We start from the raw sequence: 26,723 nt of genomic DNA, 5'->3' as shown, positions 1-26,723 counted from the left end.
ATGGTCATCTTTTCCTTCAGTCCATCCATACTTTCCGCAATCAACACCAGATCATCTGCATACAACAACTCCCACGGTAAACCCTCCTTTACGTTCTGAGCCAGCACCTCCATCACAGCTACAAATAGTAATGGACTTAGTACCGACCCCTGATGCACTCCCACCTTCACCTCAAACTCACCACTGTTCCCGTCCTTCGTCCTTACAGCTGTGCGCGCTCTTTTGTACATTGCCATCACTACTCTGATCAACCATTCCTCCACTCCTAACTTCCTCAATGCCCATGTCAATACTTTGCGTGGTACCCTATCGAATGCTTTCTCCAGATCAACAAACCCAAGAAACAACTTCTTCCTCTTCTCCATGTACTTCTCCTGCAACTGCCTCACAATGAAAAGCGCGTCTGTCGTTCCTCTTCCTGGCATGAATCCAAACTGCATTTCGTCGATCTTCACTTTCTTCCTTATCCTCCTCTCCAACACCCTTTCCAATACCTTCATTCCATGCTCCAATAACTTTATCGCTCGGTACGAGCCACACTCCAGAGGGTCACCTTTCCCCTTGTATAGAGGGACGAGGGTACTCAGTTCCCAATCCACTGGAATGCACTTGCACACAGATAAAGGGAAATATAAAAGAACGAAAATAAATGTCTGTGATTTATTGTGGGGACTTAGCTCAACTTGGCTGGTGTGTCTCGCTAGGAATCGCGAAAGATCGTCTCAGTCTTTGGCAGGAAAGTGCGCTCGTTCGCGCGGGTTAGGCCTCACTGCGTGTCTTTTCACTCCGGGCCTCGCGCGCGAATCGAACGGGCCACGCATGTCCACTCACCGTTCCCGCTTGGAAACCCATGGTTCCCAGTCGGTGACTCGTCCTCCTCATGACCATTAGCAATATCTCCCAACACGGCCGCTCATGATGGTGTCCAAATCAGAAGGGGGGGAGAAGATGTCGGCACACAATCGTCCAATATGGCATCCAGAACGAGAAGGGGGAAGATGTCCGCCGCTCCAACTCTTTTGTACCCCCGGCTCTGAAGTCACAGCCCCGTCCCGGAACCGTAGCTCCCACAAGGTTCATTGCAGGCGCTACCATCCTAGTCTTAACACTTACCGACTCACACTTAATTAGCCAAAAGGTCCCTTCATGTAACTACGCCTGTTGATTGGCGCATCTCAGCTCTCCCGAGGGCTAACCCCGCCCCCACAAGACCTCCTTGATGACTTGTGCTCAGTCTGTCTCTAAACCGCAGCATGCAACGGTCCTCCTCGATTAATATCATTGGTATCTCCTGCGATGAAGCTGATTCTGAGGGCCTTTCACTTTCTCACGGCAGGCAGGTTAGTGGTCTTTTTGTCTTCTACTGACTCCTCTCCGGCCGAGCTCCCCCTGTTCTGTCTATGCTCTGTCCCCCAAATATTCTTGCAGAATGCGCAAGATCTGTCAGCAACCCTCTTCTGGTGAAACTGCCAAAATCAAGACTCTATGCTCACCTTTACTCTTTCATTCCTCCTTTTCCGCACCTCCGGAACAAACTCCCACACTCTCTTCAATCCCACTCTTCCCTCCAGGTCTTCAAAACAGCTGTCCGCCACCATCTCTATCTTCCCCCATCCAAAACCATGATCTTTCCTACCCTCGTTAATACACCCCAAATCCACCTTTTTTAAATTACGTTTTCTTTCCTGAAAGTCCGAGTAGTGTCCATTTGTTTATACCGTGTACCCTGCCCCAGCCCGCTCCCTTCCACAGATCTCCCGATGTCCCTGTTCTCTATTGTTGTTGTGCTTCCCTCTCTCTCCCCCTCTTGTCTCCTGCGCCCTTCATTATATGTTATATGCGTTAGCTCTTACACGAGCCTCGACTTGATATACAAAAAAAAATTCATACATACATATATACATACAAACATACAAACATACATACACATATAACATTGCCTTATTTCATATACTGGAGTAGTATTCTTGTTTAGTGGTATTCAATGTTCAATTGAATTCCCAAATACGGAATACTTTGTTTCAGACAGCAGAGGTTGCCTCATCAAAAGGTTTATTTGGTCTTTAATGCACAAATTCTGCAGGAATTGCCATTAATATATTGTTACGTTTGTGAGGGTAGATGATGGAATCCCATAGTAAAGATAGGAATGTATAATTATAGCATGCACCTTGGACGAGTAGGAGATATTTCGATGTATTTAAGTAGGGAAACTGGAGCTTAAGTTTGTTTGTGTCTTGATATGGGGGGGGGGGGGGTGAAGTTGTGTTAACTCAGAACGGCACTCAGTAGAGAGCAAACCTCTGCCTGGTTGGCCATATCATTTATGTTGAAGAATCACTTTTAAAATTCCACTAGCCTGATCCGGATCCAGATCTTCACCAAAATTGAATAGATTCTTTCTTGTCTCACACACAACCTGTCCACCAAGTTTCGTCCAAATCCGTCCATAACGTTTTGAGATATCCTGCTATGTATCGTTTTTGGCCCCATCTCTCAATGGTGAAGAATCACTTTAAAAAGTAAATAATTCTCATGTCCGAATCCATATTCAGATCTTCACCAAAATCGAATTGATTCGTCCTTGTCAGACACCCAACCGGTCCACCAAGTTTCGTCCAAATCCGTCCACAACTTTATGAGATATCCTGCTACGTATCGTTTTTCGCCCTATCTCCCAATGGTGAAGAATCACTTAAAAAATTATAGTAGCTGAATCCGGATCTTCACCAAAATCGAATTGTTTCGTCCTTGTCACATACGCTACATCTCTGCCAATTTTCGTCTGAATCCGTGCACAACTTTCTGAGATATTTTGTTCACAAACAAACAGACAGACAGACAGGGGTGAAAACATAACCTCCACCCACCTTTGGTGGCGGAGGTACCTCGTTAGGGATTAAGGTTAGTTTTTCCCCAGTATGTGATTGCCCCCTGTGGCTTTTCCCTCCGGTTTTACAACTACAACAAGGCCGGCCATAAAAGCCTACGTTTAAACAACAACCGTTCCCTGTAAGCAAGGCAGAGCCGTTCGGCAAGTAAACCCCACCCCACCAACCTAATATGGAAAAAGGCCACATCCGCAGAGTGGTACGAGGGGTGTGGAAGAGCAAAGCCAGTAGGCCACACCCCGAGTTTTGTGATTGGTCAAGGAGATATGGGGTGATTCGGTGGAACTCGGCCATTGGTCCAGGTGACGTCATGCAGAAGGTTCTAGTGAGAAACGATGGTTGGACAAAGAGTCGCGCTTCTCTCTCGGGTAGTTTGGTCGATTCGGGCTGTGTGCGTGCGCTTGTGTGTGCGCTTGTGAGGTGTGTGCTTGTGAGGAGAGCATTTGGAGCTTTTGTGGGAACTGTTGCAAAGTTAGAGGAGGAAGTGTTGTTTGTCTGTGGTGCTCCTTGGGGGAAGCTGGGGACCGCATTGTGCTTTCTGGCCAGGAATTGAGAGGGAGACATTTTGGGGCGCTTCCATGCGCGGTCTTTTCGTCAACCGACCTCACCAGTTTCATTGGCCGCCAAGCTCACCAAAGTGCTCTTTGGGACGCCAAAGCTGAGTGCCGACCAGCTAAAGGAATTTCATTTTATTTTATTATTTGTTCCCCTTTGTCTGTATTTGAGTCTGTATGTGTGAGGTACCTCAAAGTAGAGAATTTTAGTTTACCTCACCTTTCATTTTTATTCTGTGTTTTATTTTTATTAAATCTTTATTGTTGCATTTTTCATTTGTTTTGTTCGTTTATTCATTGTTGGTCCCGGATTAAACCAGTGTGCTTTGTCCAGGTAAGCACTCCGTTTCCTTCAGAACCGCGCGTGCCAAAAACACCCGCCATTTTCGTGCAGTCACCTCGGAATTAAAGACCGTCCAAGGCTGGTGTTCATCGGCTACAGACAGTACAGTATTATCATAAATTGCGTAGTCTTGCACACTCCTTACACTTTAACAAAATTCAAAAACAATGATCTACAGGATTGGAAATACAGTAATTATGGGAATGCACAACCGATAAAGACAGGAGTCACACGCGAGTGTTTGAAACTGGATGTTGAATAACATTGGTGCAGTTATTGTTGATATTCATAGCTGAAGATTGTTGTTCACACATGAAGTATGAACATCTGACTGTGTGATGTAGGATCATGAACCATCCATGATGTAGGATCTGCTGCCTGCACAACAACTACACTCTGACATTTTTTCCAACACAATTTTGACTTTGTCCGATATGAGATCCATCTCTGACCATTCGTTCTCATTGCTAAGCTATTTTGACAGTAAGGATACATTTATACCGCAAACCAGGAATAAAGCCTATCGTCTGACCTTGTATTGTTCCTGTAGAAGAATTTTGCGGAGCAATCCCCCGTTCCCTCCTGAGATCAGCACGACTGCACGTGACCTAATGGAAAGGCTGATCGTGAAGGACCCAAAGAAACGTTTGGGTTCTGGACATGATGGCATGGATGAAATAAAAAAGCATGCCTTCTTCCAGGTATCTCATTGCAAATGTCAGGTGGAGAGCACGTTCCTACCTATGTGTGAATGTAGTGTGTGATGACCCACCTATGTGATCATTGTATTGAGGGTCTTTCATGTTCGAGGTTTCTCTGATCACAAGGGTGCTCTCAATTGGCGCAGCCAGTACTTGCCGAACACAATTATGCTGTTTGTCTGAGTGAAGATTGTGTCTGTATGCAACAGGCTTTCTTCAAGCTGCTCTAATTCCAAATCCAGATTGTGTGGTGACCAGGGCACTTGCTATGACATTTATACTGGTATAAGGGGTCAGTATCCTTATAACCATAAAGGGTCTCTGCACGTATATTGAAAAATCATGAAAATGTGCCCTTTCACCAGATGTTCTCTCCTCCATGTGTAATGTGTTTATAGGCCTTGACAGTCTAGTCAGCCACAGCATTTTTCTAGCAGTTGCTATATTTCTGCTTTCACCCACTTTAAAATATACTATTGAGTTTAATCAGATGGGAACATACCAAAACAAGAATGACCGCACCTGTGACAAAATCCAGTAACTGGCCGATTGAAAAACGCGCATTTATCTCACTCGTAAAAGATGAACAGCATGATTGGGAAACACACATTTAATGCGTTATTATAAAATTAACTCGATGTCTTTTATCCATGTCACCCTCCCCTTGATTTTCGCAGAACGAGCTGATTCATCACACGGTCAGGGATTGCATAACTAACCACAATATGCGGCTGTTCAAAAATTAAGTAAAGCTATTTAAAAAAAAAAAATTTGCATAATGTAATGCTCAATTACGTAACGTAATGCTTGATTACCATGTGTTCTGACGTACCGTGCGTTCAGATGGGCTTGAATAAACATTATTATTATTCAACATATTCGATTTTTTGGGGTCGCTCATTGCCAATAACTTTGCCAATAATAACAATAACAGTGTTCTGGGTAGGTGGGTGGATGGTTGGTGTGTGTAAACTTGTGAAACTTTTAGGATTTTCCAGTTGCGTTTCATGCAAAGTAAACGAAGCTGTTTGTTAATTAGCATGTTTATATTAAACTTCCGATCATGTTTGCTGCGATCCATCACACCTACAGGGCTTAGATTGGGAAGCGTTGGCTTGCAAGCAGGTTCCAGCTCCTTTTAAGCCCGTCATTCGGGACGAGCTGGACGTCAGCAATTTCTCTGGAGAGTTTACGGACATGGATCCCACTTATTCACCTGCGGCCCTCCCTCAGAACTCCACGGTTTTCAAGGCAAGGCACCAGTGTTGAGTGGCTCTCCTTCTTTGTACATGCACAGACTAAAGGCTTTATTCATTTGAACCTTCAATGAGCTCCAAAAAGGCAAAACTCTCTCTCTCTCTCTCTCTGTGTGTGTGTCTCTCTCTCTCTCTCTCTCTCTCTCTCTCTCTCTCTCTCTCTCTCTCTCTCTCTCTGTGTGTGTGTCTCTCTCTCTCTCTCTGTGTGTGTGTCTCTCTCTCTCTCTCTGTGTGTGTGTCTCTCTCTCTCTCTCTGTGTGTGTGTCTCTCTCTCTCTCTGTGTGTGTCTCTCTCTCTCTCTCTCTCTGTGTGTGTCTCTCTCTCTCTCTCTGTGTGTGTCTCTCTCTCTCTCTCTGTGTGTGTCTCTCTCTCTCTCTCTGTGTGTGTCTCTCTCTCTCTCTCTGTGTGTGTCTCTCTCTCTCTCTGTGTGTGTGTCTCTCTCTCTCTCTGTGTGTGTCTCTCTCTCTCTCTGGCTTTGTTCCTTATGCACGGCCACATCTTTTAAGTTACGAACTCCAAACTCGGGGTGTAAATACAACCTTTTGTGGGGGGTAGCATACGCTATGTGGGGGCGGGGGGGGCAGCGGGGGGGGGGGGAGGGGAAGAGGTAAATAAATTCTCCATGTAAATATGTACCTTGTAGCTCCACCTAGTGGTGGACGCAAAGGCTTTTACATTTTCCTTTTTACCTGAGCAACGCTGAGGTTAATGCACTCTTCGCACGTGTAAATTTGTCCTGCCCTTTTCCCTGCCCCCACCCACCCTCCGAAACCCCCCAAAAACAGTGGGGTTTGTCAAACCCTTTCATCGTGTGTGAGACATTTCTAGCTGGAATGAATATCGGGAGGAACAAGGGGAAAAGCTCGGGGAGAGAGATGTGAGGACGGGAGGGGCTAAGGGGAGTGGTTTTGGCAAACAGGGCGACTTTTTTTTTTTTTTTTTTTTTTGTATACAAGATCGAGGCTCGTGAAAGAGCGAACATTAATCACACAGAAAGACAAACCGACACATAAAACATATAACATCGGGAGCGGTAGACAAGATGGGGAGAGAGGAGGAAGGACATAAACACAACATTATTTTGAGAGCAGGGACCGAGAGACATGGAGACATCGAGAGATCTGTGAGAGGGAGAGGGCATTGGGGGAGGGGCATGGGAAGGGGGGGGGGGGGGGGGTGGGAGAGGTATAAAACATATGGACACTGCCAGGACTTCCAGGAAAGAAGTTGGAATTTCAAACAAGGTGGATCTGGGGTGAATTAGCGGGGGTAGAAAAGATCAAGGTTTTGGATGGGGGAAGATAAGACATGGTGGAGAACAGCTGTTTTAAAGACCTGGAGGGAGGAGTGGGATTGAAGGGAGTGTGGGAGTTTGTTCCAGAGGCGGGAGAAAAGAGGAATGAAAGAGTGAAGGTGAGCAGAGAGCCGAGATTTCGGCAGTTTAACTGTCAGCGAAGTTTAACTGTAACTGTAACTGTCAGCGACTTATTTGACTGACAGCGAAGTGACAGGTAGTCTCCGCTCATTGGAAATAATTATGGAAACAGAAAAGTTGGTATAAAATGCAAATTTCACCTGATAGCATCGCATCATATAAGTGAAAATGAAATTCTCCATAATACAGTAATGTGATCATCAAGTATGCAGTGATTGGTTTGTCATGCAAACAATCAAAGTATCAGACTGGCAGAAGGACTATAAAGTATCTTTGATGACATATTTGTGCTGTTAAAGCGCGGCGTTACGCGCGCTGCTTGTGAGCAAGGAGGAAGCGGACAAGCGGTAACATATAAACGTCTTTATTGTAAGACTACACTGTAACACTGAACTCCTCCGGGCTGGTCGCCCGGTGTATATCATGAGGCCACGCCTACCCCTCGGGCGTGGCCACCGCCCACTTGGTGCGTGGAATGATGTCACCACGCCAGTGGGCTTTTGTGTCCGCCACACGCGCCCCCCCAGAATTCCCGCGCACCTGGAGGGCCAGTTTGCGGGGCAGACGAATGACCCGGCCGAAGCGCCCCCTGGCGATCGGCGGCGTCCGGGGTGCAGGGATACCAGGTGGGATGCCCCTGGCTGCCCCTGGGATGGGTGCAGGACCGGGGGGCGCCGTGGCGGCGGGGCTGGGCGGTGCCGGGGGTCCGCCCGCAGGAGGGCGGCCCCGATGTGGGGGTCGGGCCACTGGCGGTGGATGGTCCACATCGAGGTGGGCCGGCTTGAGGCGGTCTACCGAAACGCGGTCAGGAGTACCGCCGATGTCCAGGGTGAAGTGCTTCGCCCCGGTCTCCAGCACGCGGAAAGGCCCGTCGTATGGGGGCCGCAGTGGTGTCCGATGGGCATCGTGGCGGACGAAGACGTACTCCGCCGTGCGAAGCTCTGGGGCGACGTGCGTCGGTGGGTGCCCGTGGCATGCCGTTGGCACCGGGGCGAACCTCTGGGCGGTCTCTTGCAGAGCGGAGCGCTGCTGTGCCGCGGACCATGGTGCCGTGGAGTCGGGGAGGAACTCGCCCGGCACCCGCAGCGGTTGCCCGAAGACCAACTCCGCCGCGGATGCGCGCAGGTCCTCCTTGGGCGCCGTCCGGAGGCCCAGCAGGACCCAGGGGAGCCTGTCGACCCAGCCGCCGTCGCGGAGGGTGGCCCGGAGCGCGGCCTTCAATGAGCGGTGAAATCGCTCACACAGGCCGTTAGCCTGGGGGTGGTAGGCCGTGGTTCGGTGCAGCCGGACCCCGAGCCCCTGCGCAACCGCCCCCCAGAGCTCCGAGGTGAACTGGGGGCCGCGGTCGGATGAGATGTCTGAGGGGGCGCCGAACCGGGCGACCCAGGTGGCGATGAAAGCCTGCGCGACATCGGCCGCCGTTGTCGACGCCAAGGGCACGGCCTCCGGCCACCGGGTGGTGCGGTCCACCATGGTGAGGACGTAGGTGAAACCCCGCGAGGGGGGCAGAGGTCCCACCAGGTCCACGTGGACGTGGTCAAACCGGCGTTCCGGCACCGTGAACGGGGCCAACGGGGCCTGGGTGTGCTGGTGCACCTTGGCGCGCTGGCATGCGAGGCACGTCCTGGCCCAGCCGCGGACGGCCTTCCGGAGGCCATGCCAGACGAACTTGTCGGCGATCAGCCTTTGGGAGGCCCTCGCGCCCGGGTGGGACAGGCCGTGGATGGCGTCAAACACCTGGCGCTGCCAGCCCGCGGGCACAATGGGGCGAGGACGCCCGAGGGAGACGTCGCACAAGAGGGCCGCGCCCGCGCCGTCGAACGGCACCTCGGTGACGCGGAGGCCCGTGACGGCGGTCCGCAAGGCCTGGACGTCGGGGTCAGCGGCCTGGTCCGCTGCCATCCGGGCATAGTCGATGCCGAGGTGGACTGCGTGGGCGACGGCCCGGGAAAGGCAATCCGCCACCGGGTTGTCCTTCCCCGCGACGTGCTGGATGTCCGTCGTGTACTCGGACACGGCCGAGAGGTGACGCTGCTGCCGGGCCGACCACGGCTCGGTGACCTTGCCCATCGCGAAGATCAGCGGCTTGTGGTCGACGAAGGCAGTGAACGCCCGGCCCTCGAGCAGATGGCGGAAGTGCCTGACCGCCAAGTGAAGTCCGAGCAACTCGCGGTCGAAGGTACTGTAACGGCGTTCGGGCGGGCGAAGCTGCCGGCTAAAGAACGCCAGCGGTTGCCAAGCTCCACGCACCCATTGCTCGTGCACCGCACCCACCGCGTAGTCCGAGGCATCGGTGGTGAGGGCGATCGGTGCATCGGGCGCCGGGTGCGCGAGCATGGTGGCGTTAGCCAAGGCGAGCTTCGCGCCCGTGAACGCCGTGTCCATCTGCTCGGTCCAGGTAACGTCGCCTTTGCCCGGCTTACCTCGGAGAGCTTCGTGCAGGGGGCGCAGGAGCTGGGCGATACGGGGCAGGAACCGATGGTAAAAGTTCACCATGCCCAGGAACTCCTGCAGCCCTCTGATCGTGCGGGGGCGCGGAAACCCCTTCACCGCCTCCACCTTGGCCGGCAGGGGGACGGCGCCGTGCCTGGTGACACGGTGCCCCAGAAAATCGATTGTGGCGGCGCCGAACCGGCACTTTGCGGGGTTCACAATCAGGCCATGCTGGCCCAGGCGTTCGAAGAGCGTGCAGAGGTGGCGTAGGTGCTCTTCGCGGGACGCGCTGGCGACGAGGATATCGTCCAGGTAGACGTAGACAAAATCCAAGTCGCGCAGGACGCTGTCCATCAGTCGCTGGAACGCCTGAGCCGCATTCTTCAGACCGAAGGGCATGCGCAGGAACTCGAAGAGTCCGAATGGCGTGATGACCGCCGTCTTCGGGACGTCCTCCGGCCTGACGGGGACCTGATGGTAGCCGCGTATGAGGTCCACCTTCGAGAAGAAGGACCTGCCCGCCAAACGGGCGGAAAAGTCCTGAATGTGGGGGACGGGGTAGCGGTCGGGAGTCGTGGCGTCATTGAGACGGCGATAGTCCCCGCACGGTCGCCATCCCCCGCCGGGCTTCGGCACGATGTGCAGCGGCGATGCCCAAGCGCTCTCTGAGCGCCGAACGATGCCGAGTCGCTCCAGGGTAGCGAACGCCGCTTTTGCCACCGCCAGCTTCGTCGGCTCGAGGCGGCGTGCCCGGGCGTAGACCGGTGGCCCGACGGTGGGGATGTGATGGGCCACCCCGTGCTTGACGGCCCCCGCCGAGAAGGTGGGCCGCGTGAGGGCCGGGAAGCCGGCGAGGAGGCGGGTGAATGCGTCCGCTGCCGGAAGCGTACAGACCAACGTGGCCGGAACCGAATCGTTCGGCAAGCCGCTTGGCAAGCCGCTCGTTGAGCTGGGCAACGCACACGCGAGCGAGCTGAACGTCTCGGCCTGGACAAGCCGTCTGCGCTTGACGTCGACCAGGAGCCCATTAGCGCACAGGAAGTCCGCGCCAAGCAGTGCCATGGGCACGTCGGCGGTGACGAACGTCCATCGGAAAACCTGCCCTCCAAACCGCAGAGAGAGGCAGCGATTTCCGTACGTACGGATGGGCGTCCCGTTCGCGGCAAGCAGCGCGGGGCCCCCACCCGCGGCGTGCTTGTCTGACGTGCCGGCGGGAATGACACTCACCTGCGCTCCCGTGTCGCACAGGTAACGGCGCCCGGAGAAGGTGTCCGTTATGAACAGCAGGCTGCTCAAACGGCCGGCGCTCATCGCCACAATTGAGCGCCGGCCCGGGCATTTCCCGACCCGTTGAAGGAGCACGGCGGATGACACCGCCGAGCTTCGTGGCCGAACTTGGCGTGGAACCAGCACCAGGTGGTGGAGCTGGAGGAGCGCGGCTGGCTCCGCCAGGCCGGTGGAGTCGACGGGTTTCCCCGCGGTGGCGGTTTTCGCCGCGGCGGTGGGCGGGGCGTGGCGGCGTTCACGAGGTGCGTATCAGCATGCTGCTGAACTTCAGCGTGCTGTAGAAGATGATGCTGTGGAACATCAGCGTCGAAGGCCGTGACGGCCACGCCAACGCTCGCCCGCGTGTCCGAAGCGGCGAAGTACTTGTCCGCCTCGGCCGCCAATGCTCGGGGTTCCGTTAGCCCGGTCCCGGCCAACGCGAGGCGAACCTGCGCTGGAAGTTGGCGACGGAAAAGCGCCCGGAATAGCGAACCGGGGGCTTCGTCGCCCAACAGTGACAGCATATGGTCCATTCGGACCGACGGGCGCGTCTCACCGAGCTCGGGGAGATCCAGGAGGCGGTCGGCCCGTGCGTCGTCCGTGAGGCTGAACGTGGCTAGGAGTAGCCGCTTGAGTGCCTCGTACTTGTGGCCGTCCGGTGGGTGGCGAAGGACGGACACAACTCGAGCGGCCGTGCCGGGCCCGAGGGAGGCGACGACGTGGCAGTAGTGCGTGTCATCGCCGGTGAGGTGCCGAAGCTGAAATTGGGCTTCGGCCTGGACGAACCAGACTTCGGCCTGAGCCTCCCAAAATTCCGGAAGTTTGACGAAGGCGGCCATGGCGATGGCGTCGCGTGTGGAAGGATCGCTCCGGCAGATCCAACGTCGAGGGTCACCAGTAAAGCGCGGCGTTACGCGCGCTGCTTGTGAGCAAGGAGGAAGCGGACAAGCGGTAACATATAAACGTCTTTATTGTAAGACTACACTGTAACACTGAACTCCTCCGGGCTGGTCGCCCGGTGTATATCATGAGGCCACGCCTACCCCTCGGGCGTGGCCACCGCCCACTTGGTGCGTGGAATGATGTCACCACGCCAGTGGGCTTTTGTGTCTGCCACACTGTGATGAATACTATAGTTCCTGGGAAGTGTTAGCTCGTAGAGGTGACTCCATGGGCAGATTGCAGCCGAACACCATGTTTCATCAAGAGCTGTGCGGAAGACTATAAGAAGAATGTGTGAACCTGGTACTGTTGGGAATCGTGATAAAACTATAACCATTGCCGAGGAGAGAAAGTCAACAAAGGTTATCGAGCAGCTTCACAACATAATGTGGCACAGCAAATTGATGGGGAATTGGTACAGGGGTTTGGAAACGTGTGTGTGTGTGTGTGTGTGTGTGTGTGTGTGTGTGTGTGTGTGTGTGTGTGTGTGTGTGTGTGTGTGTGTGTGTGTGTGTGTGTGTTTGTGTGTGTTGTTTGTGTGTGTTGTTTGTACCAAGTCTGTGTACCCACAATGGTCAGCTAGACTGCTGGAACACACCTTTGCTTCCCACAATGATCAGCTAGACTGCGACGGCACACCTTTGCTTCCCACGATGGTCAACTAGACTGCTAGAGCACACCTTTCCTTCGCACAATTGTCATCTAGACTGCCAGAGCACACGGTTGCTTCCCACGATGGTCAGCCAGATTGCTAGAGCACACCTTTGCTTCCCACGATGGTCAGCCAGATTGATAGAGCACACCTTTGCTTCCCACAATGCTCAGCTAGATTGATAGAGCACACCTTTTCTTCCCACAACGGTCAGCTAGATTGCTAGAGCACACCTTTCCTTGCCACAACGGTCAGCTAGATTGCTAGAGCACACGGTTGCTTCCCACGATGGTCAGCCAGATTGCTAGAGCACACCTTTGCTTCCCACGATGGTCAGCCAGATTGATAGAGCACACCTTTGCTTCCCACAATGGTCAGCTAGATTGCTAGAGCACACCTTTCCTTCCCACAATGGTCAGCTAGATTGCTAGAGCACACCTTTCCTTCCCACAACGGTCAGCTAGATTGCTAGAGCACACGGTTGCTTCCCACAATGGTCAGCTAGATTGCTAGAGCACACCTTTCCTTCCCACAATGGTCAGCTAGATTGATAGAGCACACCTTTGCTTCCCACAATGGTCAGCGAGATTGCTAGAGCACACCTTTGCTTCCCACAATTGTCATCTAGATTGCTAGAGCACACCTTTGCTTCCCACAATGGTCAGCTAGATTGCTAGAGCACACCTTTGCTTCCCACAATGGTCAGCGAGATTGCTAGAGCACACCTTTGCTTCCCACAATTGTCATCTAGATTGCTAGAGCACACCTTTGCTTCCCACAATGGTCAGCTAGATTGCTAGAGCACACCTTTGCTTCCCACAATGGTCAGCAAACCTTTATTTATAAAAGTTTTGTAAACAGAGAGTTTCTGTGTATCATAAAAATACACAGAATGATACTGACATGTAATGGACATGTAACGCTAACAATGTAATGTTCAGCCAAAATGTTCTCTGACAGGTTCCCCAGTTTACCCGTGAATATCCGGAATTCGCACGTGCATACTGTGCACTGCACACACAAATTGCCATGCACATGTACCGTGTCACGTGACAGTGGTACACCTGGTGCTGAGCAAATTGCAACGCAGCACATTTGGTGAACCGTCTCAGCGGTGAAAAACATTTTCATTGACGTCTAATCGTCATAAACGTGATGCCACGTCTTTCCGAAAATGAGCCTCTACCTGCTATTGGCATCTTGAGATAGGAATGCCACAAAATGTTGTGGCCAGGTGTTTTGGTGTTCATCGGACCCAATGCGATGCCCTCTAATGCTGTATATTGATACAGGTTCTTGGAAGTATTAAATCACTTGACAAAGATCAATGTTGGCAAAGGGAACGCAATTCATTGAGAATTATTTAAGAGCATTTTCATATCATTTCATATTTCCCAGGTACATCGTCACATACATTGCGCCCCCTGCAGGATTTCCGACAAATGAACCGAATCACTGTCGAGTAGCCAGCTCACCTGAGCATGAAGGATACCTCGGTATTTAGTATGTTCCCCCTTCTACATTACACTTCTAAGGGGCTCGGAATCTGTTAAACATTTAACCGTTGGAATCTCCCGTGATAAGAACGAAGCACAAGGTATGTTGCTCTCCTCGCAGGTGTGTTGATAACCCCTCTATACTTTCCTGCTTCTCCTCAAATATTCCAGGAGGATGCACATGTTATTCCAGTAATGTCCTGAACTCCCACAATCTCGGCTCCACTCTTCCTTTTTTTCTCCCATCTGTGGAGCTACCTTCCTGAGATGGTTGAATCTCCACCATTCTCTGCAAAGCTTCAAACGGGCATTACAGGTGGTGCGCCATCTTCCCACCTCCTTCCCTTCCCCCCAATCCACACTCGATCTTTTCTACCTCTGTATGAATCCTTTCTGATCCAACCCAAACCTCCTAATTGCACGTTACTGTATTGTCTGTCTGTCTCTTTGTCTGTCTCTTTGTCTGTCTCTTTGTCTCTGTGTGTGTGTGTGTGTGTGTGTGTGTGTGTGTGTGTGTTTTTTTGTTTTTTTTCAAGTGTAAAAGCATTTTGCAGTCTCGTGAAGTACTTTGTCCCAATGTGCATTGAATTCATTGCTTTAAGCAATGTACTTCCATGTTTGTTATGCGGATTTAACATCGGTGTTCAATTTAACAAGGAAATCGGTTCGCAATAATTTGTAAAATATACAAGTTCCTCATAATGTGCTTCTGTTTATGTGCGTTTTTCTTTTCTTTTTTAGGGGTATTCATTTATTGCTCCATCTATTCTGTTCAAGCGTAACGCAATCACGATGGACCCCCTCGAGTTACATTTCGGTGGTGATCAACCCGGGAGTGCCACCATTGCTCGCAGTGCCATGACGAAGGTGGGTGTAAACCATGATACGTGGTCAATGAACCCAGGCAATCTTCTCAACAATCCACCTGATTCTACTCTTTGTTTTTGCCATTCCTTTGCTACGGACTTATTCTCTTCCGTTGTTGGAGCGCGTGCATAAGCCGTGACTAAGGTAGGTTTCCTTGCGGACTATGGACTGGCGACCCAGATAACGAAGTATCATCTCTGATCATCTCGTTAGCAGACTCCGGACAATTATTAGCGCTGAGGAAGCGCCTCTAGCGAATGACTTCCAGCCAGTGTAACGCGAATTCCTGTCACAGGAATTCTGAGATCATATAAGTGTGACGTGGCAGTTCCTGATTGGTTCGTGTTGGGGAACCCCTTCTCGCTGCCGACGTGACGTAAATTCGCGCACGCGCACTGGTGAAGCGCGAGATTCGGCCCAAGGTTCTTCTTCTTCTTATTATTATTATTATTTTTGTATACAAGATCGAGGCTCGAACCATGATCGAGGCTCGAAATTCCATGCCCGAACCTCAGCGCAATCCAAGAGGATTCACTTGTTCTATTTCTGCTTCCGATCCTCTCAAATGTAACCCTTAGTCATTCCTGTTTTGATTATTCCTGCCTCCACTTTGTTTTCTTTCCTCCACGTACCTCGACAGGACTCTGCTTTTTACCAGCACTATGAAATGGAAATGAAAGAGGCCCCACTTGGTGAAGGAAGTTTCTCTATTTGCCGTCGTTGCCGACATAAGAAGACTGACGAGGAGTATGCAGTGAAGATTGTGAGCAGACGGTGCGTGCCAACATTCATTATTTTGTTGACCATGTACAACAACAACAACAACAACAACAACATGCATTTTAAGGCCATGTTCCCTGCTAGAGCGGGGGTTAGCCTTAAATGTATGCACATGTATGCACAAACACTATGCCATAGAAGAAACAAGAAAGAGCAATCAGAGATTGCAGACCCTCGCCAGGACGTGTTTTTAGTGGTTTTTAAGGCTTCTGTGTAAAACAAATATGGCGGCCGAACCCCGTGACCGATGACATCATCTTTTTTTTTTCTTGACCAATTTGTTGACCATGTAAAACATCAATAACAAGAACGGCACTCTTAGAGCGCATACCTCCTCCAGGCTGAACAGTTTATGTTTTGTATCTCACTGATAGGTCGGATCTGGATCCAGACTTGAACCAAAATCTAATCGGCTTGCTCTTGTCACCTGCCGAACCTGTCCGGCATGTTTCTTCCGAATCCATGAACAACCTTTTGAGATATCGTGTTGCATATCGTCTTTGGTTCTATCTCTCAACGGTGACGAATCACTTTAAAATGATCGTATCAGGATCTGGACGAAATCCCTAGTCTATGTCAACCATTCCCGAACCATCGAGGAACCGATGGACTAAATATGATCCCAGTGGCCGAGATTGATGTTGACATGTTAATCGATGTTCTGCATGAAACTGATTCAGCAACATATTTATGTTGAACTTGAACAGTTCAAGCATTTGTTAAAGTTTATTGTTTCAAAATTAAATAATTAAAGATAAGCATTAAATCCACATTCTGTAAACAGGAACACATGGCTCGTCTTAATGGATGCAGATGGTGTTGAAGCTTGGAGGATTAGGAAGGAATGTGACCATAAGACATATGTCGGGGCGTGAATTACAGAATATGATATTTGAACCCCTGTAGTTGTAGTGCCCGAGGATGAAGGATGTAAATGAGGTTGCTGAGAGTTGAAGCGAGTCAGTGGAACCCTGAAAGACCTTCGGTCTATCTGCATTGATTGATTGCAGGAAACGATTTTCATTGTCTCCTGAAATTGTTACCTGAAAAATGATGAAGGTGACGTACTTCTCGATGTGTGAATTGGCCATAAACACTTCTCCCCAAAACCGATACTTCCAACCCCAGCACCTCTCTTCCTATCCTCCATCACTCACCTCCTCCTCCCCCTTACCCTCAAGGGGTGTATTACAGCTGGGTGATTGGATCATGCATTGTTGCAGCTGAACATGCTTTGTAATAAAGTGTCTGTTGTAAATCAAAACTCAGACCGCTTTCAAGTAATGAGGTTTTATTGAACTATAACTCCACTCATCCTCCAACACAAAATAAAGCACAATCATTAGCACTACAAAGGAAGCACTCAAACAAACATCTCCTCCAAACCCCCCCCCCCCCCCCCCGCAAGCAAGCAATTACGTACCTGTTAATACCGATTGTCTCTTGACAATAAGGTAAAATAATGCCACGAGACCGAGCGTCGAACAGTCCGGTCTTATATCAGCTCCCTCAAGGTCGGCCCTCTGACCGAACCTTCTCTTCCAGCTCGAGACATTACATCATATTTCACCACAGTGTCAGACCTGAGAATTCCTTTATCCATGCGACTAATTGAATTGGTTGGACTAGCAACGGTACCCGCGCTATGGGCGGGGCTCCAATTGGGAGGCCCAAATGAAAAGGCAAAATATCAGAAATTGAAGGTTTTTTTTTATTTTAAACGATTCATATGAACATCCGTTGAATCATATCACACGCAAATCATCAAAATCTAAACAGTATCTTTAGAATTTCAATAAAAGCCACATCACTGTTCATATCGGTAAATATTGTTATGTCGGGTGGGGTAGTGATATGTAGAGCCAGATAGAGCTGTGTAGGTAACGTACTTCGTCTGTCGCGGTAAGGAATCTACCTTGTAATTTTCATGTGCAGGCGTTTTGTCGGTTAAGAGTATACCTGTGAGCATACCAGGATGTTCGAGTGATAAGTAGCGTAGGGATTAAAGAATAAAGCCCCTGTATGTCTCACCTGGTCAGCCAAACCTTTGTCCCGTATGGCAATGCACACCTGTAGACACTTAGTTAGGATCTCCTTAATGCAACATTAAATGACTCCCTTCCCTGACTGACTTTGAAAGACGAACAGGCAAGGAAACCAGGCCGGGGCACCGCCGATGATGGCCGCCGCCAATTACACCTCCGATAGGCCTAACCACATCGAGTGCCACGCGCTATCACCAGCTGCACCTACGAGCTATCACCACGCTACACGCTACGTGCTATCACCAAGCTACGGTCCTGTGATTGGTCGGCGCGCTGGGTGCGAACCTCCAGCCAACGAGTGCGAGAGGCGCAAAGCTGGAAGGTTCGGTGGAAGTCGCTGGTTGGTAGCGCGCCAAGGCTGACGTCACCGAAAAGGTTATTTAAGGGCGCGCCGAAGGAGAGTTCGGGAGAGAGCACATCCAGCGCCGAACGCCATTCTCGTCTCTTCTTCGTCTTGCGCAGCCCGAGTTGAGTTGAGTCATAGCCCGAGTGAGTTCGCTTGCTTCTTGCACGTTTGCTTCGGGAGAGCTGACTGGGACGTGGCAGGCCGATCGTGTGTGAAGATCGACATCGCTTGGAGCCGCTAGCCTGCGTTGGACGCGCGGTGCTTTTCCTGCTGTGGGACCTCGTGGTGCTTGGAGCGGTGCTCGGTGCTTTGGAGCTTGGTGCACGGACCTCGTGAGTGGCGGGAGGCTTGGAGCGGGGCCTGGTGGCGCGCGAGCGGGGCCGAGCAGGGCCGTGTTACACTGCAAGACGACAAGACCAGATAAGACTGCTCACTACATTACCCATTTCCCCCAAACATAACGAACGTTTTTCTTTTGGTGATTCGTATCCCTCGTTTGTATTTGAGGTCTGTGTGTGTGTGGGGACGTCCCAATTAGGAATTAGGTTTATCGTCGCGTTTCCCTGTCCCGATTCTTATTGTAAATAAATCCTTGTATTATTTTGCTGTACATACCTGAACGCAGTTTCCGTGTGATTGATTTAATAGGTACGGCTGCAGGGCTCTCGCGTCTCCCTCCATCCCGCGCGCTTTGGTGTAGCTTTTTGATTCCGGAGTCCGCCATTGAGTTTTCGCCTCAGGGGTTAAGGCCTTCGCGATCGGCTTCCGTGACCGTCTCATGTTAATCAAAGACAATATTACATTATTATTCCATCAACAATGGAATAATAATAGCGACAATATTATTCCATCGTGTTGCAAATCGTGATCGATACACTATGATCGTGATGATCATGATCGTGAATCGTGATCGATAATAGTGTTTACAATCGCTATGTCGTATGTACTCCCGATACGTGTACCAAATTCCCGATACGTGTCACTGTACCAAATCAACAGTTAAAAGGATTTTGAGCCGATAGCTGTTACGGCCTTGGCAAGATCGATGGAGACAGCGATCTGTTAGCGTATTCACCACCCAAATAGCTATGTGGAATTCTCTCATGTAGAGATTAAACGTTACGCTGTTACGGCCTTGGCAAGATCGATGGAGACAGCGTTTATTATACTTTTAATGAAGGACACTGTCTCAAGCCCCAGTCCCCATCACGGATGGGGCTCAGCGGTTTACCCGGGCCTGACGGCGAAGGGCAAGGTACACGCTGGCCCGTCCAGTGTAGCGCGCATGCGGCCCCGGACATCGAAGGGCATTAAACGTTCATTAAACATTAAACGTTCATTAAACATTAAACGTTCATTAAAGGATTGCGAAACGAAAAACATTACGAAATTACGTTCACACCGTCACGTCAAACACTACCGTGAACACATACATCGTCACAATGAGAACATCGTCCCAATGAACGTTATGCGAACACGAATGTTATGCGGGAGTCCAAACCTGAGAATACTGGAGACCAAAGCTGAAATTGGGAAAACTAAATAGCCTATTTTATTCCTGGAGATCCCAGGATTATCCACCCAAAATATCTTTGCGATCGGTTCAGCAGTTTTTACGGTACCTTCGAACAGACAGACAGACGGACATTTGGTGAATTATAGGAATATCGTCACAATGAGAACATCGTCACAATGAACGTTATGCGAACGCGAATGTTATGCGGGAGTCCAAACCTGAGAATGCTGGAGACCAAAGCTGAAATTGGGAAAACTAAGTAGCCTATTTTACTCTTGGAGATCCCAGGATTACCCACCGAAAATATCTTTGCGATCGGTTGAGCCGTTTTTGCGGTACCTTCGAACAGACAGACAGACATTTGGTGAATTATAGTATGATGAAAGGACCTCTTTCCTCAATACAAACAATGTACCTAATGTGGGGTTTGCATCATAATGTGAAAAAGAACGGTGGAGAAATATAGGTTTTACAATTGCAAAGGGATTGCAGGAAGAGGTGGAAATCTTCTCGAAGAAGAGAAATACAAGTCTGAGAATGAGTTCACATTTGGCCAAACGCGATCTTGCAATTATTCCCATGGGTTGACAGGATGGCTTTGAAGTAAGCACACTCGCCTCTAAGCAGTCTAGCCTGGCGTTAAATCCTGACCCAGCTATACACTGTCATCCCGGTGTTTCATTGGCAGGGTGATTTATCAATGTGTGTGCCGTCTCTCGGATATGCCATTTGCCCATTTGCCATTGTTTCCACATGCTATTTGCCATTTGATTTATCAATCTTATCACATTTTCCGGCATTTGTTGGTGTACGTTAAATATCCCATGGTGTCCTTCACTAACAGTAGGCGAGCTATCGCTGGAACCATGAACAAATTGCAAATTCCTGTCCTAACCAGCAGAGGGCATTGCATCATCCCTGTAGCCTTGTGCTGCAAACAAACGAAGAAGTTATTCCCTCTTCATTACCACAACTGGTTAATCAGATCTTTGTATATTTCAGGTATTCTGTCTTTTCCAATTTACTGGATGCTCTCTTATGTTTTTAATGACATTGCCTGCTCTGTGGGTCCTCAAGGCTGTTGACTTGTTGACAAACGGTAGCATTGTTGTGATGACTGCACACCGACAAAATGCAAGCATAGACTTTCATTTCCTTTTTTACTCTTACCTTGTACCTGCCAGTATGGAAGTCAACACACAAAGGGAAATTGCAGCTCTGAGGCTCTGCGAGGCTCACCCTAACATCGTCGGTCTTCGAGAGGTTTTCCACGACCAGGTATCCGGATGTGTATCATTCTTGTGGTTTGCAATATATTGGTCAATGATTTACATTGTGGTGTTAATTAAACGTACGTTAACAATATTTGAAATCTTCCATATTTTGTCTACTTTTTTTTTTTTTTTTTTTTTTTTGGTATACTGAATCGAGGCTCGTGAAAGAGCTAACATTTATTTCACAAACAAACAAACAAAACAAACCAGACAAACAAAATATACAAAAAGAGGGAGCGGAAGACAAGATGGGGAGAGAAGGGGAAGCACACAACCACAACATTTGAGAGCAGGGAGAAGTGTGGGAGGGAGAGGGCTTGGGGGCAGGAGGCGTGGGAGGGGGAGGGGGGGGGGGGGGGAGAGGTATAAAACACAAGGGGACCGAAATTAGCGGGGGTAGGAAAGATCAAGGTTTTGGATGGGGGAGGATAAGAGATGGTGGTGAACAGCTGTTTTAAAGACCTGGAGGGTGGAGTGGGATTGAAGAGAGTGAGGGAGTTTGTTCCAGAGGCGGGAGAAAAGAGGAATGAAGGAGTGAAGGTGAGCAGAAAGTCTTGATTTTGGCAGTTTAACCATAAGAGGGTTGCAGGCAGATCTTGTGCGACCTGTAGGAATATTTGGGGGACAGAGCCCAGAGAGGGCTGGGGGGGCAAGGCCAGAGAGGAGACGGTAGAAGACGGAAAGACCACCAAACTGCCTGCGGTGAGTGAGTGAAAGGCCCTTGGAGTTAGCTTCATTGCGGGAGATTCCAATGATTCTGAACGCTTTGGTTTCAACAGCGTGAAGACGGGCTAGGTGTGAGGCAGGAGCACCAGACCAGAGGGGAGAGCAGTATTCCATAGAGCTGTGGATGAAAGCCTTGTATGTGGTGAGGACCTCAGGTGTGCCAAGGAAGGACTTTGCACGACGGAGGATGCCCAGTCGGCGACTGGCTTTGGAGGCCAGATTTGAAATGTGGTTTTCCCAGGAAAGATCATGGCAAATAGTGAGACCCAAAAGCTTGAGTGACAGAACTTCTTGGAGAGGATTATTCAGAAAGTGGATGGGAGGGTTTTCCAGTCGGTCTTTTCGGAGAGACATCGTAAGAGTGTGAGATTTATCAGGATTGAAAGACATGTTCCATTTGTTTGCCCAGTCTGTGATTTTGTCCAGGTCTGCAGAGAGCGAGGAGGCTGCAGACTGCCGATCTGAGGGATGAGGAATGGAGTGACAGAGAGTAGAGTCGTCAGCAAAGAGATAGAGAGGATTTTCAAGAGAGTCAGAGACATCATTGATGAAGACCAGAAAAAGCACAGGGCCCAGAACACTACCTTGGGGAACTCCAGCCTGAACAGGAAGAGGAGATGAGAGAAACCCATTCAGGGCCACATGTTGACAACGACCAGAGAGGAAGTCCGCCAGCCATGCGTGGAGATTTCCATGGATACCAAAGGAGGAGAGTTTGGTGAGCAGAGCAGGGTGCCAGACCGTATCGAAGGCACGTGAAATGTCAAGGGAGACAGCTCTAATTTCCTGTTTGGCGTTGAGGACCTCCATCCATTGTTGAGAAAGCAGAAGCAGCATGTCCAGAGTAGAGTGACCAGGTCTGAAACCAAATTGATGATCAGAGATCAAGCCATTGGAGAAGAGGAAAGATTTCATATCTGAAGCAATGATGGATTCCATGACTTTGCTGATAATTGGGAGAAGGCTGATTGGTCTGTAGTTGCTGGGATCTGTTTTTTTTACCTTTTTTGTGCAAAGCGGTGATGTTGGCTGATTTCCAAGCAGATGGCAGATGACCTTGAGCAAAAGAGAGGGTGAAGAGAACAGAGAGAGGGAGTGAAAGAGCGGAAGAACATGATTTTAGGACCCGTGGGCTGATGCCGTCAGGACCAGTTGCAGAATCAGAGTCGAGGGTTGACAGAAACTTTTCCACCTTGTCAGGAGGAAAGGACACAGATTCCAGGAGCAGCTGGGTACGACTGGGTACGGTGGGTACAGAGAGGGATTGGTTTGGGACACAAGATTTAGAGGCAAACACAGAGTTGAGGCATTCAGCTTTTTCACGTGCGGAGTCAGCCGTTTGAGGTGAGGGAGGGGATGGAGGGGGAACAAACACCAGAAACAGATTTGACCAGACGCCACCAGGATTTGGAAGAGGGAGACAGATAAGAGAGTTCGGTCTTGAGAACGGTGAGATATTGTTTCCTGGCTCTCCTGAGGGTGGACACACACTTGTTTCGGGCTTTGTGAAAGGAAATTAGATTTCCTTCCGTTGGATTTGCTTTCCAGGAGACGAAAGCAAGTTGCTTCAGGGCAACAGCCTCACCACAAGATTCCGTGTACCATGGACGGGAGGAAGGGTATGACAACTGAAGACGAGATGGGATAAATCTGTGCATGAGAGAGAGCAATTTACTTTGAAAGAATTCCCAGGATGAGTTGATGTCAGAGGCGGTAGAGATGGGAGACCAGTCCAGATGATTGATGGCTGCTTGAAGACCGTGCCAGTTGGCCTGAGTGAAATGCCAGACTCGTCGACGCTGAGGAGGCTCTCTGAGAATGGTCAGAGAGATGTCCACTTTGACTAGCACATGATCAGATGAGCCGATTGGAGCAGAAGAAGAGCAGCAGACATTTTCAGGGAAGTTTGTCATAACCAAATCCAGAAGAGAAGATGCTCCGTTGACTGAGATCTGGGTCGGGAAATTGACAGATTGTGTCAGTCCCAGTGAGTCGCAGAAGTCCTTTGCTGAAGAGCCATGGCTGGTGAGAGAGGTACCCACACCCAGCCAACTGGCATGGTGACAATTGAAATCACCACATATGAGGAAGAGAGAGTTGGGATGGGTAGATAGAAGTTGGTCCATATTATCAGACAGCGAGATGTAGATGGAGTCATCGCTGTTTGGTGGACGGTACAACACACATATGAACAAAAGGTGGGAGCGAAGGGGAAGCCGTAGCCAAAGGTATTCCTGGGGGTGAGGTGGAGAGAGGGCAGTGGAGGGCGAGTGAGGAAGAGAGTTTTTTATAAAGATAGCAACCCCACCTCCAGGACGAGGCTCAGGTCTATCATACCTGAGGAGGGCATAACCTGGGAGAGATACCAAGGCATCAGAGACATCATGAAGGAGGAAAGTTTCTGTTAAGCAGATCACATCTGGTTTGTCAGAAGCAACCTGTATGGAGAGGTCAGTCAAGTTTGAGCGAAGGCCCCGGATGTTTGAGGTCCATACCATTAATGAAGAGGAAGGGGGAGCATCGGGTCCAGAACAGGGGGGGGAAGGGATAGGGTAAGATGTGGAAGAGGAGGAAGAGGTAGGGAGAGCTGTTGAAGGTGTGTCAGAGATTTCAGAGATTTCAGAATAGCTTGGAGAACGGGAAGAATGGGGCGGACAAGAGGTTTGATGGAGATTGGGTGAGGCACAGTGAGGTGTTATTTGAGGAGGGGGAAGAGCGAGGCAGAAGGTTGGGGGAGATGAAGGTGAAAGTTGGAAGGGGGAAGAAGCAGGGAGGATGCTTTGAGGAGGAGGGGTGAGAGGGGAGTCTAGGAGGGGAGGAGCGAGGGAGAGTCTCGGAGGGGAGGGGTGTGGGGGGAGTTTAGGAGGGAGGGGAGGGAAGGGGCAAGGGGGGAGATTTGAAAGGGACGGGTGACGGGGAGGATTTGGAGGGGAGGGGTGAGATTGGATTTTGAAAAGTGTACGATTCATGGGAAACGAACATTTTTTGCAAAATGAGTTTGAGACCTTCGAGTCAAAAATACGTTTGAGGACACTGGAGGAGGGGTGGAGTTCTGGATAGTTTAGGGAATGTAGAAAGGAGGAACTGTCAGAGATGGTATTATATATATTTTTTGGAATGAATAGATTTGGTGAGCAAGACGAAAGCATCCTTTTGTAGGAAAAGAAGAAGATTTTGTTGTTAAAGATTCGGTTTTTTTTAACTTAAGCTTTGAAGTCGGTGCAAAGGTGCATGCTGTCAAGCCTGTAGGTTCGCTGATCATTTCGAGATGGTGTTCAGCAGTGCTTGCCATTCACCTCCCGCTGTATTTTGACACCCTAGTTGCACACTTACATCGTAATGGAGATGCTCAAGGGTGGGGAACTGCTGGAGCGTATCAAAAAGAAATCGTCCTTCAGCGAAAGCGAAGCCAGTCACATTATGCGCAGGATGGTGTCTGCTACGTCATACATGCATGACAAGGGTGTCGTACACAGAGATCTGAAACCTGAGGTACAGCTCTTTCAGCAGTGATGATGTGGATGAAGGAATATGTTGGCTTGGATTTTACCGATCTGCAGACACACACACACACACACACACACACACACACACACACAAACAAACAAACAAACACAAACACAAACACACAAACAAACACAAAAACACAAACAAACAAAAAACAAAAAACAAACACAAACAAACAAACACAAACAAACAAACAAAAACACAAACAAACACAAACACAAACAAACACAAAAACACAAACAAACAAACACAAACAAACAAACACAAACAAACAAACAAAAACACAAACAAACACAAACACAAACAAACACAAACAAACACACAGTGCTGGCACCTTCCATGATTTGGATGATTTTATGCATATTTTGTTCAACAGGTGATGTAGTCAGTCGTATATAGCAAGTACATATAAATTACTAGAATTATTAGAAGAGATTACAGGAAGGCATTGCATGTTATGTTGGATCTCCACACATTTGGTAATCCAGACATGATCATCGGATTTTCCACCAAGATGAACTTGCGTTCACTAACCCTCTTTGTTATCAGTCTTTCACCACCTCTCCATGGTTGAACCAAGATCAAGCAAAAAGTAAACGTTAAATATTTGCACCTCTTTTTTCCCCCATATTTCCACACAGAACCTGCTTTTTGCTGATGAGAGCGAGGTGGCACCAATAAAAATAGTTGACTTTGGCTTTGCACGAGTCAAACCAGCGGACGGACAGCCGATGCAAACGCCATGCTTCACATTGCAATACGCTGCACCAGAACTACTTGCACAGCATGGCTATGATAAGTCTTGTGACATCTGGAGTCTCGGAGTAATCCTGGTATTTCTGACATTACTTTATCTCTCTTTAAACCTTTGTCCACTCTTACCCTCACTCCAGCCCTTGATTAACTTCATTTTGTGTGCATTGAGAAAACAAGTTATCATGGAAAACACAGATGAATGAGCACAGACATTGAATTATGTCGTACGGCAGTTGTGCTCATTCCCATTTCACATTGCGTACCTAGAGGATTTTGGGCCAAATATTTGTCATATTGTCCAACATCCTGTGAACGTTGTTTCCATAATAACCATGATGAAGACAGCCTTGTACCACAACGTTAATGTGTCACCCCATTCCTCAGTACACAATGCTGTCCGGCCGAGTCCCATTTCAGGCCAGTGGGCCTGGCTTCACCTCCAGCTCTGCTGCTGACATAATGAGGAAGATCAAAGTGGGAGACTTTTCTTTTGAAGGGGAAGCTTGGCAGAATGTATCTCAAGCTGCCAAAGACCTGATCCAAGGTGGGTGTCTCGCAAAGGATAAAGTTTCTGCAGTCATCACTCCAAGCACAAGCCAGTGCCTATTTAAGGCCACGGACCCATATTGAAGGTGAAACAGCCGTCCTTCTTTCAGATCATGTTTTATCATACATTGTATCCCGAAATGTTAGCCATGGAGCAGCTTGCATGAAGCAAGATCTTTTCTCCATTGCCACGTGACGAGATTTTACCCGTACTGAACTTGAACTCAGTGAGTTGCACTTCCGAGTCAAGCCGGGTTTGGTTGTCAACTCCAAAAATAACTCGGATATTTTCCTGTCGCATGAAATTAAGGACCATAGAAGTTGAGATTTTCATGCTACATCAATTTTCACGCATTTCAAGCTACATCAGAAGAGCGTGAATTCAACAAAA

The 26,723-nt window shown here is 49.4% G+C and overlaps 1 protein-coding gene across 3 annotated transcripts in view; it reads left to right on the top strand.

The window, feature by feature from the left end:
• LOC137436907 (ribosomal protein S6 kinase alpha-5) overlaps positions 1–26,723 on the top strand; it is a gene marked incomplete at its 5' end in the record, with an annotated part of 54,194 nt that overhangs the window by 14,341 nt on the left and 13,130 nt on the right. For 2 of the 3 annotated variants that reach the window (XM_078768893.1, XM_078768892.1), the window contains 8 exon segments: positions 4,339–4,489; positions 5,582–5,740; positions 14,711–14,836; positions 15,477–15,610; positions 20,708–20,801; positions 24,845–25,015; positions 25,672–25,863; positions 26,171–26,330. In XM_078768893.1, the coding sequence (XP_078625019.1) occupies positions 4,339–4,489; positions 5,582–5,740; positions 14,711–14,836; positions 15,477–15,610; positions 20,708–20,801; positions 24,845–25,015; positions 25,672–25,863; positions 26,171–26,330 (1,187 nt within the window). 3 annotated transcript variants of the gene reach the window in all.

The sequence above is a fragment of the Myxine glutinosa genome, unplaced genomic scaffold (genome assembly GCF_964187855.1).
Source record: "Myxine glutinosa unplaced genomic scaffold, kmMyxGlut1.1 SCAFFOLD_669, whole genome shotgun sequence".
NCBI classification, from domain to species: domain Eukaryota; kingdom Metazoa; phylum Chordata; class Myxini; order Myxiniformes; family Myxinidae; genus Myxine; species Myxine glutinosa.
Note: the sequence above shows the minus strand (reverse complement) of the source record. Positions and strands in the feature narration are given on the sequence as shown.